This window comes from Octodon degus, unplaced genomic scaffold (assembly GCF_000260255.1).
Source record: "Octodon degus isolate 3935 unplaced genomic scaffold, OctDeg1.0 scaffold00037, whole genome shotgun sequence".
Taxonomy (NCBI): domain Eukaryota; kingdom Metazoa; phylum Chordata; class Mammalia; order Rodentia; family Octodontidae; genus Octodon; species Octodon degus.
Window position 1 is genome coordinate 16,133,945 of NW_004524613.1, and position 14,167 is coordinate 16,148,111.

Below are 14,167 nucleotides of genomic sequence, written 5' to 3' on the forward strand. Positions count from 1 at the left end.
GATCTTCCCTGTGTACTCATCCAGCGCAGTTCACAGACACATCTAAACAAGACCCTATGATGCAGGGAAGTTGCATGGACACTGCCATGGAGAGGATCAGGAATAGCCAGGCCTTTCAGCCTCACAGTATCCTGCCCCTGTCCCTTCAACATTCCATGTAGCTGTAGCATCCATCTGTTCGTTCATCTGCTGAAATGAGAAAAGAATTCATGCACTGATTTAAAACAAACCAAAAAAGAAAAAAAAAAAAATCCCTCTTTCCTTTCTAGCTGAACAAAAATGTGCAGTTAATACTTGGCGCTTGAAAATGCAGTAGTGAATGTGGAACCAAGCCTGTCTGTATATCTGGTAGCTCTTTGCTTTGTTTCTCCTTACCAGTACTCTGCCTAACGTTTGCTTCTGTGATGGTTATATTGCCTAGCAAGCACACCCGTGGTTGTGAAATAGTATAGCAAAAAAGAAAAATCCCCAGTTATTGATGTACTAGATTTGTGTATGTCTTTTAAACAGTTCTAGTTTCACCTTACACGGAATAATCAGGAAAAGTGTAAAATTTCAAAAGCAAAATAAAAACATTTTATCAGTTAGTTGCTTGTGAATGATGTGTTAACCCCATCTCTATCACTACCAGGTCTGACTATTGTGATCACACTTATTTTTGGCTCTTTTTTCTTTAAAAATATGAAAACAGGTTTATTTTTATTCTTTGGAATTAGAACTCAAGGTGTGGTGGTGAAGGGGAAGGAATTTTAATGTCCTTTCCACCCATTACTTGCTGCCTTTCCACTTTGCACTGCGAACCATCCAGGTCATCTGGCTTGTAAGATTTAGTATGTACAACACTGCTTTCAAGCCCCACTCCTTTTATTAAAACTGAACTAAAACCAAGGTTAGTACTTGTGCCTGTCATATATCCTGGTTATATGTCCTGTTGCTAGTCTGCGGTACCATTTCCTCATGGGAGATTCCCCACCCCTTCTAAAGATACCCACATTTCCCAAGAGAGGAAAGAACCAGGATAAGGGAGTGTTTTTTTTTTTTTTTTTTAGCCCCAAATTAGAATCAATTGGTGCTTCCTTCCTAGTGTGAGGCTGCACAGCCAGGCCGACTTTCCTTGTCCTTAGGAGCTGCTCCACCTGTGGAAGCCGCACCCAGCAGGTCAGTGTAGCTTCCTTTCAGAAAAAAACAAGGGTGCCAAGAAGCAGCTAGGTGAAGCATTAGTCTACCAGGGACTTGGATTTTATTTTATTTTTTCGGACTTGGATTTTAGTAACACCCCCCCTCCACCGCATGAGTTATGGCTGCAAGCTCAGACTGACCACCCTGCTAGCTCAGGGCTGTCTCCTGGGCTCTGCTCAGCTGTGAAGTCCCTCCTGTTCTCTTGCATCTGGGTCCCAATATCACCCCCACCCCCACCCCTCGGGCCCCGTTGGAACACAGGGTAAATGGTTTAGAGCACAGAGGTGGGAGGTAATATTTGGAGGAAGAGGTTCAGGTAGAATAATAGTCTCAAGGAAGACTAGTGGAACTTGGCTTTAGACTTATGTGCAGCCCTTAGTGCTCAATAAAGCCCATCCTCGGCCCTGAAGACTGGAACTGGGTCAAGCTGTCTGAGAAACGTATTTAGCCGCCTGATAATGTGCTGCGCACAAACATGGAAACAGGGTGTCTTGAATCCAGAGAGGCAACCAATGACCTGGGATTGGAACTCAGTCTTAGCCTCTGTCCGGTTTTACGGAGCTGGCTGCCCTAGGCCAGAATCAGCGCGGGGCTCTGCCTCCTTCGGGGCGGGGTCAGAGATGTCCCCCACCTGCGCCACTGAGTACCCGGGGCTCTCGGGTGGGGTGGGGCCTGGCGCCGCGATTGGTGCGCAGGAGCCCCGGGGCGGTAAAGGGAAGCGACCCGGGGCGGTGCAAGGAAGGGGCGGGCTGGCGCAGCCGACTGGAGTCTCCGCGGCCGCCCGCCATGCACGCCAGCGGCCAGGGCTACCCGCTCTCCTCGCTCTACGTGGGCGACCTGCACCCGGACGTGACCGAGTCCATGCTCTACGAGACGTTCTCTCCTGTCGGCCCCATCCTGTCCATCCGGGTGTGTCGAGACGTGGCCACCCGGCGCTCGCTGGGCTATGCCTACATCAACTTTCAGCAGCCGGCAGACGGTGAGCCCAGCGAGCTCACGTGGAATGGGAGGGGCGCGAGCCAGAGGCGGCCTTCCCGAGTGGGTTGCCCGCGCGCTCACCATTTCATTTACGGTTAGGGACACTGAGACATAGAATTAGGGTGCTAGGAGGTGTTCCGTAGAAATTAAGGCCAGGGTGAAGCTACTAAGGATACTGGAATCAGGCCCGAGCAAACCCAACAACTGTGCGACTGCGGGGCCAGTTGCGAAACCATTCTGAAATAGTCATTGGCTTGACCAATCCCAGAAAAATGGGGGCCCTACTTACCTTTATGAGTTAATTGTGAGATGCAGAGCACCTGGAGGAGCTGGGCCTGAGGGGGCACACCTGTAACCCCAGTGCCTAAAAGTCTGAGGCAGGAGGATCCTGAGTTTGAGGCCATCCTGGACTGCCTCAGGAGAGCCTGTCTCAAAAAGGCACCTGGAGAGGAAAATGCCCAAGACAACACAGCTGGAGAGTGGGAAAGCCTTGTGCAGCTGCCTGACCTGAGGTCTACAGCTGGTGCTTCCACTGATCCGTCTCTGAAAAGCCACTTGCTTCCTGCAGGCTCCTCAGGGCTGGTAGGATCAGTTAGAACTTGCTAGCTGAGTAGGGTGTCTACACTTCTGTTGAGGCTAAGGATAAAGGTGAAGAGTCCTACTGGAGCACGCTGCCAAGCTGAGCATGGCCGGAACTATCCTTGCCACCACTTTATCTATAAAATAGGGCAAAGGGCTTGTTCCCCTGTAGGATAAAGAATGAACAGAGTTTATGAAATAGCACTTGGTACATGATAAAGAACAACCTAAAGAAAAATAGAGGCTGTACCATTCTGGTACAGCACTCCAGAGACAACCAAAAAGCACTTGCCCCAGCCAAGTCCAAAGTAATGCACTTTACACCAGGCCTAGGCCTGTGGGTGCAAGTTTCCCTGAGTTGGAGTTGTGCTGTAACTAAGGTAGCTTTCTGTTGTGCTCTGCTGTGCTCCCTGTGCTCCACTAGTGAGCACATCTGATGTTTTGGTCTCAGTTCATAGACGGGAGAATCAAGCTGCAGAGAGGAAGAGCTCTGCCTCTGCGTACTTGAATGGATGTGCTGGAGAACCCAGACTTCCTGAGACTTGCTCTATGGCACTCCCCTACCTTCCTTGAATCCTCTGAAACTAGCAGAGCCCCCAAAGAGGGGGCGGCTCTGTGCATATCCTTGGGAAGGGAAGAGGATGTAGCAGTGGCAGGAGAGAACCCTAGGCTACTGTTTCCAGACACTGCTGTTTACCAAACAAGTCTTCCGTGCCTTACTTTTTTTTTTTTTTGCGGAACTGGGGACCGTGCCTTACTTTTTAATCTGATCAGTATGACCTCTGCATTGGAGGCTGGAGGCGGATGGTATTGTGTCCCCTTTTCAGGTATGGAAAGCTAGGTAACAGAGGGCCGGGGAGATAGCTCTGTGGAATAAGTGTTTGCCTGGCAAGTGCAAGGTCCTGAGTTCAATCCCCAGTATCGCGAAAAAAAAAGAAACAATAATAATAGAAAGCTAGGTAAGATCATTTAAAGATAAAGAAATAGGCTTGGGGACTGGGGAGATAGCTCAGTGGCAAAAGTGCCTGCCTGGCATGCGCAATGTTCTGAGTTTGATCCCCAGTTCCAGGAACCAAAAAAAAAAGCTTGGAGAGGTGAGACTCAGTTCCCTGAAGCCAAACTTCTTAGAGAATCTCTGCCATTCCTCATATGAACCCACCCTTGACATTCTCTTTGACTCAGTGTGCTTTAGAGACCAGAACAGAATCTGTCTCCACCACTGGCCTTTCCACCTTTTCCCATCTGTAAGACGGGGTTAGGAACGCATGCTTATGCGGTTCTGGTGAGGCTGTAATGGAAGCTGGGTGGAGGATTACTGAGTATGTTCATTCCTCTGGAGTTTTTGGGTTCATGGCTCAGGTGAGCCCCAGACAATGGCTTTGATTGAGCACCATGGTGGTTCAGGGTCAGAACATCCTCTTTAACTTGCTCCTTTCCCTCCTTTGTTCTGTCCAGCGGAACGGGCACTGGACACAATGAACTTTGAGGTGATCAAAGGTCAACCCATCCGAATCATGTGGTCTCAGCGAGACCCAGGACTTCGAAAATCAGGTGTGGGCAATATCTTCATAAAGAACTTGGAGGATTCCATTGATAGCAAGGCTCTGTATGATACCTTCTCCACTTTTGGAAACATCCTTTCTTGCAAGGTAGGTCACTTTTAGGGGGATCAGTGTCAAATACCTGTGTGGCAGAGGAATGCCAGTCACTTCATTTTACAAGGTTTATAGTCTAAGGATGATGTCAGGTACATCAAGTGCTTGAATCTCAGCTGTTCTCTTAATCCATCTTCCTAGATGTATCAGAGGTTACCTGTGTCATAGTCCATTGGCTGTCTAATCACCCTCAACTTTGAGGGCTATCGATAAGCACCATTTATTTAGCTCCTGATTCTGTTGGTGGTTTGGGCTGAGTTCAGTTGGGCAGTTGTGGCTGTGGCTGGACTCCCTCATATGCCACCTGAGACTGGAAGAAGCCCCCCATGGGCACTTGCAGCAGAGAAGTGACCAGCTCTCAGCTGTGATCATCTGTCCCCCGGAGTAGGCTTGCCCAGGCTGTTCTCCTGGCATTGCCCCATAAGACAGAATAGAACCTCACAAGGCCCCCTGAAACTTGAACTCAGACCTAGGACATATCACTTCCCCTGCATCGTGCTGGCCACAGAAAAATCACAAGACCAGCACATTTGGAGTGAGAAAGTGGCTGAATTTAAATAAAGGGTGTAGCTACAGGGAGGCCATTAATTGAGGCCATCACAGCAGTTAGTGGACCACATCTTGTTTTGTTTTGGTGCTGGGGATTGAACTCAGGGCTTTGCATAAGCCAAGTAAATGCTTTACCATTGAGCTATAGCTCTATCCTTTTTACTAATTCTGTCATCATAGAGCTGGGGAGATAGCTCGACGGTCTAAGTGCCTGTCTGGCAAGTGCAAGGACTGGGTTAAATTCCTGGTACTACATGCCCCACCATGTGGGCCCCAAAACCAGGTGTGGTGCTGCATGCTTGTAATCCCAGTGTTGCGGGGGGGAAGAGGGGAGACAGGAGGATCACTACAAGTCCAAGTAGTATAGTGAGACCCTATAACAAATAAAATTTTAAAAAATTGTCACTGTAGTGGTCTTGTTAGTTACCATTGTATCTTAGTACCAAGAATATACATGATACATAAAAAAGGTCCTCATACGTATTGGCTGAATGATTGCATGTATTATCATTTGAGAAGGACTCTGATTAGTTCTCTGATTTTGTATACAGGATATTGGGGAGCATAGGCTGTGTAGCAGGTCAGTGTGTGCTGACCCAAGGGCTAAAACCTGGATGTTCTGCTTTTACATGCTATGAGAGTGGCTGTCCAGTTACCCCCCAGGCTCTGGGATGCCCTCTTTTGGGGAGACGGGATTAATGATATCTTCTGTGTTAGACTTTCATAGGTCTCTTTCCTTATGAATGGGAGGTTTATCTCCATAGCTCAGAGGAGCAGCCTGAGGTCTGAGGTCAAAATGTGCTTAGGGTTCTCAGAGAGAGAGGCACGGACAGACATAGGCAGTGACACAGACAGAGACAGAGATAGAGACAAGGACAGAGACTGACAGAAGCTTCCTGCCTATGAGGCAAATTCTTACAATGCCAGCAGCAGGTCTGTCAAGTACTTCCTATGTCCTAAGCTTTCTGCATACGTGGCCACATTGAATTTTCCACCAGAGCACCTTATGGTATATGTAAAGGTTACACTGCAGGGCAGAGAGGTTCAGAGTTGAGATCGCTTGACAGGATGGAGTTAGAGCCAAGATTTGAACTAGTGAGTTTGCCAGATTAGCTAAAGCAAATCTAATAGAGAACAGTATGTCTTCCTCCCTTGCCCAAGGCTGGAGGTGCTACGGACTTCTATGAATTTAACAGAAAACTCTGCGATGCAAGTAGTCCTTTCCATGCTGAATAAAGCACTGTTCTTAGAAACAAAACATAGGACCAGCGAAATAGCTCAGTGGTCTAAAGCACCTGCTTAGGCAAGTGTTCAGGGACCGCAGTTGAATCCCTGGCACCACATGCTGAGCTACCCCCCAAAAAACAAACAAACAAGAATACAGTGTGTTAGTACAGGCTGCCTAGAATGGTGAATCTTGTAGGAATAGCTGGAAATCAGTGTCTCATTGTGGTAGTCAGGTGACTGGTTGGTCAGGAAAGATTTCTGTGGCTCTGTGGAGAGAGTGCGTGATCTGAGGCAGCCCACTTGAATGCCAGGCTCAGCACTCAGCAGGGAGGCGACATAATGTAGTGGGTCACGTGTCCTGGACTCAAATCCCCTCTGTTCACTTCTTGACTGTGTGATCTTGGGCCAGTTGTATAACCTGACAGTGTCTCCATTTTGCCTAAAAGGGTCATTTTCACTGTTGTGATGGTGAACTGTAGTATGACATGTAGCCCATGAAAGGTTAAATATCTAAGGGATCACTACAATAATTTAGAAATTACTTGTGACTGCTAACTTTGGACAAGTTATTTATTCTCATTTTCTCCTTGAAGCTGAGAGATTAAGAGCTGCATGGGGGGAAAAGGAACCCTTCTCCTCCGCTGTTGGTGGGAGTGCAGACTGGTACAACCACTGTGGAAATCAGTGTGGAGATTTTTCAGAAAAGTCAAATTGGAGGTCCCATTCAATCCAGCTATTCCCCTCTTGGGAATTTTTCCAGGACAACTGAACACATCATACCACAGCAATATATATGCACCTACGTTTGTTTGTTTATTTTTTAGATTTATTCACTTATTTGGTATAGGGTCTCACTACACAGCTTGGACTTGTAGTGATCCTCCTGTCTCTGCCTCCCTAGTATTGGGATTATAGGTGTGCACCACCACATCTGGTTTTGGTGGTGCTGGCTCAGTGTGGGCCAGCATAGCATGCAGTACTGGGGATCAACCCAAGTCCCCAGGAAGGCACTTAGACCACTGAGCTATCTCCCCGGCTTTTGCATCTGTGATTATAGCAACTCAATTTGTCATAGCTAAATCTTGGAAACAACTTAAATGCCCATCAACTGAGGAATGGATACAAAAGATGTGGTGTTTTTATACAGTAAAGTATTATTCAGCCATAAAAAAATATAAACTCGAGGCTTTTATAGGTAAATGGATGCAACTAGAGACCACGTGTGTAAGTGAAATAAATCAGACCCACATGTGTAAACATCGTATTGTCTCTCTAGTGTAAGAACCCCAAAGTAAATATGGTCTGAAAGGTACAGTAGATACTGTGAAAGGGAAAGAATCTGTTCAAAGGGAAGAATTGCCTGGAATAATTCACCTGGCAAATGGAACCAGGTGGTTTGAGATTCCCTTTCCAGGTGCTTAGGGTACAGTGGGATCCTAGGCAACATGACTGAGTCTAGGTGATGAAACAGCGGGAGCTTGAATGGAAAGTGGCTAGGTGTAGTGGCACAGGGGTGTGTGCTGAGCACAGGCTTAGAAGCAGGATTTGTTGTGGGGGCCCATCAGAGCGCCTCAGGTGCCAAGTTGATAGACTTCTTTGTGTGGTAGAAACCACTGGAGATCAAAGGGACCTGGATAGAATCACACTTTAGAAAGAGAATCTCTGCGGTCAGTGTGGGGCTGGAAGGCTGGGTGCTTTGTCAGCAGAGAATGCCACTGAGCTGGGGCTGAGGCTTTGAGGACGAGTTGGCAGTGGTCACTGTGGAGAAAGATTCAGTGGTCTTAGTGTAAGCTCAGCAAGAGGGTTGAGAACTACCTGAATAGGTCTTTCCCTGTTCTTGAATTCTGTCCTTCCAACTTCATTTGGAAAGGTTGCAGAATAGAAGTAGGATGGTGTTTTTTTTTTTTTAAAGAAACAAGTTTGTTATTGAAATAGGTTGTGAATTGGTAAAATTTAAATAGTGTGGAGGACTGAGGAGATAGCTCAGTGACAGTAGTGCCTGCCTGGCAAGTGCAAGGTCCCAAGCACTGCAGAAAACCAAAAAACAAAACCAAACTGTAGAATGGCAGAGAGTGAAAAGGAATCCATCCTTTAAAGCTCTCATCCCCAGAAATAATGAAGTCTTGAGTGTCTGTTTCAAAGCTTCCCATATACAGATACCTTTAAGCCAAATGGCTAGATATTTTTTTCCTGCTTAATACCGTATCTTGCGGATAACTTTGTCAGCTGTGTAATCCGTCCCGTTCTCTCCCCAGATGTCCATGCGGCGACCTGGTGTGAATGAACTGTAATTTCTTTCACCCGTCTTCTCTTGATGGATGATGGGTGCTCAGGGTGTTTCCAGTTGGTTGGTAGAAACAGGATTGAAGTATGGAGGCCTGAAGTACCGCTCTGTCCATTGTCTGAGACAGTGGAAGCTGTTGTATGGTGTAGACAAAGCCTGTGTTCATTCGGAGGGAACTCTTCTTATGCATCTTCAAGCTACAACTTCTCATCTCTAGAACTGACTATTATATGAAGTGGGACTGTCTTGTCGTTTGTTTCTTTTTCCTTTTCTTGTCTCTCCCATCCCCTCCCCCTCCTCTTCCTCTTCCCCCTCTCCTTTGCTTCCCTTCCTTCCCCTCTTCCCATTATTTCCCCCTCCTCCACTCTAGGGATGGAGCACTGCAGCACTAGGGATGGAGGCCAGGGTCTTGGGCATGCCAGCTAAATGCTCTATTTCTGAGCTCCACTGCTGACCCTCAGTGGGCCTGTCTCTTACATGTACCATAGCAAGCAAGGTCCTGAAGTCTTTCTTACCATTGCTGTCATTTTTCTCCCTGATCTCACCCACCCATGTTGTCCGTGCTTCCTCCCTGCCCAGGTGGCGTGTGATGAGCATGGCTCCCGGGGCTTCGGCTTTGTGCATTTTGAGACCAATGAGGCAGCGCAGCAGGCCATCAGCACCATGAATGGGATGCTGCTCAATGACCGCAAAGTGTGAGTGGTGGGCTGAGGGAGGGGCCAGCCCGAAGGGGCAGAATCACGGTGTCACCAATTGAGAGCAGAGTTCCTTCTGCAGTCTTATGGGCGCTGGATACTGCACAGGAGTCTTTTCCCTTGAAATGGGACCTCAGAGGATTCGCTTGAATCCCAGTGTCTTCCCCACTTCACAGTTGGGAAAACTGAGATGCAGGTACTGGAGAGAACCTGCTCCTGGCCTGTCTTTTCTTCCAATCCTGGTGGTCCCTGTCCCTTTGTGAGGGCATAGCCTTGTGGTCAGTGCTGCGGAGTGGAGGTGGCTTTGGACTGGGAGTGGGGTTGCGGAGTCTTTTTGGCCTATTACTGAATCTGGGTGGACCTTTTTCAGTTCCCAGAAAGATATCATTTTTTGTTTTGATTTTTTTTTTTTTTTAATTTATGTATTTGGTACAGGGTCTTGCTACGCAGCTTGGACTCATAGTGATCCTCCTGTTTCAGCCTCTTCAGTGCTGGGATATAGGCGTGCACTCCGGTTTCACTGGCCAGCTCGGGGCTGGCATGGCATGCGGTACTGGGGATTGAACCTAGATCCTTGCACTTGCCAGGCAGGCATGTAAGACTGCTGAGCTATCTCCCTGGCCCTTGACTTTTTTTTTTTTTAAAGATCTCACTTTTTTAGCGACCGTCCAATGAGGGCTACCCCTGCCACTTGGTTTTCTTCAGTTTTGAGGGCCTGGAACAACTTGCTTGTATGAAATGTGCTGTAAATACCAATAGAATTTTCTATGGTTAGCCCACCCCCACCCCCTTGATTAAGCTTTTTCCTGCCAGGCATGGTGGCACTGTCTTAGTTTCAGCTACTTTGTAGACTGAGGCAGGAGGATCATTTGAGCCTCGGAGTTTTGAGATCAGCCAGAGCAACATGAGACCCCAGCTCTGTAAAAAAATAAATAAATAAAATAAAATAAAATAAAATAAATTTCCTAGATGTGTTTTAAAATTATTGTATTTATGATTTCAGTCCATCCCTATAGAGTGATACTGGTATTGACCATGGTGTCTGATTACTTACCCGTGTTTCTCCAGTATGTATTAAGTGAATAAGAAAAGTCCCATAGCATGAGTTTGATCCCAGTTTTATGGGAATGACTCTGAGGCTCAGAGAGGTTAAGTAACTTGTCCAGGTCACACAGGGAGGCAACTGCAGAGTAAGGATTGAAGCTTTTGTTTGAATGCCAAGTTTATGCTTGAACTCCTATGCTCTTAGTTGCCTGGTATGTGTAATAGTTCTGTGTACATCTGTCACAAGAACAAAATATCCTGAGCCTCACTGAAGGACAAGCTCTGGAACATAGTTTCTTGGCTGTTTGAGGTAGCTGGGTGCTGGGCATATTCAGTCTTTGGAGTATAGCCCTGCCCTGCTCCTGCTGAGGGAACATGGGCAGCGTTTGGCCCTTGAGCTGCCCAAGGGCTGTCTGGAGGAGGAGCTTGGGGTGAAGGGCGGCTGCAGGCTGGCAGCTGCCTACCCTGTTGTGTGTCCACAGTTTTGTTGGCCACTTCAAGTCCCAGCGGGAACGGGAGGCAGAGCTTGGGGCCCAGGCCCTGGAGTTCACCAACATCTATGTGAAGAATCTGTGCACCGACGTGGACGAGCAGGGCCTGCAGGACCTCTTCTTCGAGTTTGGTGAGCAAGTGCCCTGAGGGAGCAGGGGAGCCCCGTTTTTCCTCCTCCTCCCAGCCCAGGTCTGGCAGGGATGAGGGCCCTCCTTGGGGTTTCTGAGCGTTCATGGGAGGGAACTTCCTGGGGCCTCCCCAACTCTCGCCTGAGCCAGGTTGGTCCTTTCCAGGAAACATGCTGAGTGTGAAGGTGATGCGGGACAACGGTGGCCACTCCCGGGGCTTTGGTTTTGTTAACTTTGAGAAGCACGAGGAAGCCCAGAAGGTAAGCACCTCCCCTGGTCATGTTCTGGGGAAGAGGTGGCAAGCTGGGCCTAAGAAGAGGGGCAGTCAGGCGCAGGGGCCTGCAGCTGCTTGTGGAGAGGAAGGACATCCCCTCTCTCTAGGCTGAGAGGAGCAGGACAGTCCCACACATACTCAGGGCCCTTCCACCGAGAGGTTTTATTCTTTCTTGGTTACCTTTCAGCCTTTATTATTATTTTTTTTTTCTGTTTTTTTGTTTTGCTTATTTTTATTTTTTATTTTTTAAATATGGAGCGCTTCACGAATTTGCGTGTCATCCTTGCACAGCGGCCATGCTAATCTTCCGTGTATTGTTCCAATTCAATATATATGCTGCCGAAGCAAGCACATCAGTCTTTTTTTTTTATTTTATTAATTTTATTGAGAAGTAGTAATGAGGCAGTTTCAAAACAGCATAGTAGGACAGTTACAATAATTAATACATTGCATATTGTTGTCTTTGTAGTAGTTATTCATAGTGTCAGATGCAGACATGATATCCTGTCCCAACACTATTAGTACAAATCTTTCTTCTCATTGAATTAAGAGAAAGTAGCTGTATATCTAGCCTATTTTGTATATACAGATACAAAATGGTCCTTCATTTATATCCCCTTTTTCATTTAGTTTTGTCAGAGATGGGTATTCCATTGTCATTTAAATATTGTAGGTGTGTGAATTCAGCAAAATAATCCAATATAGTCCAGTAGTCATAGTGGGTTATTCATAGGATTGTGCAGACCTCAAAAGTCATCTCCGAAATTGCTGGCCTCCAGACCTTGTTTCCTGCTCTAGCTGTGCTTTCTACCACCCTCTTTGTTTGTTGTTGTTGTTTTCCATAATTTTACTGAGAAACAAGTAGCAATGAGATAGTTTCAAATCAAATTAATAGGACAGTTTCAATAATTAACACATTACATACTATCTTCCTAGTGGTTATTTGTTGTACAAGATGTAGACATGATATCCTATTTACAAACACTATTAGAACAAATCCCTCTATTCATTGAATTAAGAGAATGTAGCTGTATATCTCTCCTTACCATTTTGAATACACAGATACCTGACTTTTGCTGTTTTTTGTTTGTCTGTTTGTTTTTTGTAGCTAAGCCAGTGAGAAATCAACTTAGTGTAAATGGGTAACAGAGAGAAGTTGCATGTCTGTGGAAGATGCAAACTTTTGTGCAAACTGTGGATCTAACAGGGTTAGGCCAATTAACTGAAGAAAAGAAAAATCAATGAAGCTTAAGACACAGTTCTTGGGGCTGGTGAGATGGCTCAGTGGTCTAAAGCACCTACTTAGAACAAGCTTAGCAAAGCACAGGAACCGCGGTTCAATCCCACAGCACCACATGCCAGCCAGCCATGCTCCCTGGTGGGCTGAGCTGGCCACACACACACACACACACACACACACACACACACAAAAAAAAAAAAAGACACAGTTCTTTCAATAAAAGAAAGTCCTTATAGTTAGCAAAAAAGATTCTTTTATGCTGTGGACTACAACATGAAGTGAAGGATGTTGGTTTTTTTTGTTTTTTTTTTTTTGGGGGGGGGGGGGGTACTTGCACTTGGCAGTCAGGCACTCCTGCTGCTGCGCTATCTCCCTGGCCCTGTTATATCATTTTTGAAACAATGTTTTCTGCTTGGTTGATGTATCTATGTATAGTTGCAGTAAAGACCTCAATTTATTTTGTAACAGACTAATTTCTTAGAGCAGTTTTAGGTTCATGGTAAAATGGAGCAGAGGAGGGCCGGCTAAATAGCTCAACAGATTAAAGTGCCTGCAAGCAGGTACAGGGGCTGGGGGTTCAATCCCCCAACCTGCCAGGCTGAGATGGCAGGGCAATTGAGACTGGGTGTGGTGGGTGGTGACATGTACCTGTAATCCCAGCCCTTGGGAGGCTGTAAATAGGCAGATCACTACAAGTCCCATCTAGCAGTGAGACCCTGAACACCTTGTAGACCCTTCCCTAAAATACAAAAAAAAGTAAAAAAGAAAAAATAAAATGGAGCAGAGGGCACAGATACTTTATAAATTACCTTTTCCTACGTATGCACCACCTCTCCTATTACCAACTTTGCCCAGCAAGGTGATTCATTTCTTAAAACTGGTAAACCTACTTTGACATGTCCTTCTCACCCAGAGTCTGCTGTTTAAACTAGAGTTTATCATTGTCATTGCAGGTTGGTGAGTTTGGACAGGTGTATGAGGACCTGTATGTACTGTTTCAGTGTCATACAGAGTATGTACTGTTTTTAGGGCCTTAAAACTCTGTGTTCTGCCGATTCATCCTTCCCTCTCCCTTAGCTCCTCCCACAACTGATTATTTTACTGGCCTCATAGTTCTGACTTTTCTATGATGTCATGTAGATAGATTCAAATAATAGCTTTACAGATTGGCCTCTTTCACTGATTAATACGAGTTTTAAATATAGAGATGTTTCAGTGTATTTAAAATATTTAAATTATAAACATGAGAGACTGCAAATTTCAATTTTGTGAGTTTTTTTTTTTTAAATGTATTTGGTATAGGGTCTCACTGCGCAACTTGGATTTGTAGTGATCCTCCTGCTTTCAGCCTCCCCAGTGCTGAGATTATAGGCCTGCACCACCACGCCCCGGACTCAGTTGCTGGCTCATTATGCCCCGGGAGCAGGGCCGGCAAAGCATGTGGGACTGGGGATCGAATCCTGGACCCTACACTTGCCAAAAAAGGTGCTTAGTTCACTGAGATATTTTGCTGGCCCTCAATTTTGTGTTTTTAAAATAGAGCTGTAATCAAATTTTAAAATGTAGTTTGGCTAGGCATGGTGGCAGTGAATGCCTATAAGCCCAGCTACTAGGGACACTGAGGAAGGAAAATCTTGAGAGTGAACTCTGCCTCAGCAGTTTAGTGAGACTCAGTCTCAAAACAAAACAGGCAGGGTCTCACTGGTAGCCCAGGCTGACCTCAAACTCACTTCTATCTTTTTTTTTTTTTTCTTTTTTTGCTGATTAATAGGACAGTTTTGATAGTCAGTACACTGTACATTTTTATCTTCTTAGTGGTTATCCATAGCACAAGAAGCAGACA

The 14,167-nt window shown here is 46.2% G+C and overlaps 1 protein-coding gene and 1 non-coding gene across 2 annotated transcripts in view; one reads left to right on the forward strand and one right to left on the reverse strand.

The window, feature by feature from the left end:
* Nucleotides 1–1,964: 1,964 nt before the first annotated feature.
* Nucleotides 1,965–14,167, forward strand: part of Pabpc1l (poly(A) binding protein cytoplasmic 1 like) — a 26,077-nt gene continuing 13,874 nt past the window's right edge. The window contains exons 1-5 of the mRNA XM_023714847.1: nucleotides 1,965–2,158; nucleotides 4,192–4,385; nucleotides 9,031–9,146; nucleotides 10,673–10,812; nucleotides 10,976–11,070. Of these exons, the coding sequence (XP_023570615.1) occupies nucleotides 1,966–2,158; nucleotides 4,192–4,385; nucleotides 9,031–9,146; nucleotides 10,673–10,812; nucleotides 10,976–11,070 (738 nt within the window). The 5' untranslated portion in view covers nucleotide 1,965. The remainder of the gene's footprint in view (nucleotides 2,159–4,191; nucleotides 4,386–9,030; nucleotides 9,147–10,672; nucleotides 10,813–10,975; nucleotides 11,071–14,167) is intronic.
* Nucleotides 11,331–11,436, reverse strand: LOC111816691. Its single transcript, XR_002821040.1, has one exon. It is a non-coding gene; the product is annotated as a U6 spliceosomal RNA (small nuclear RNA).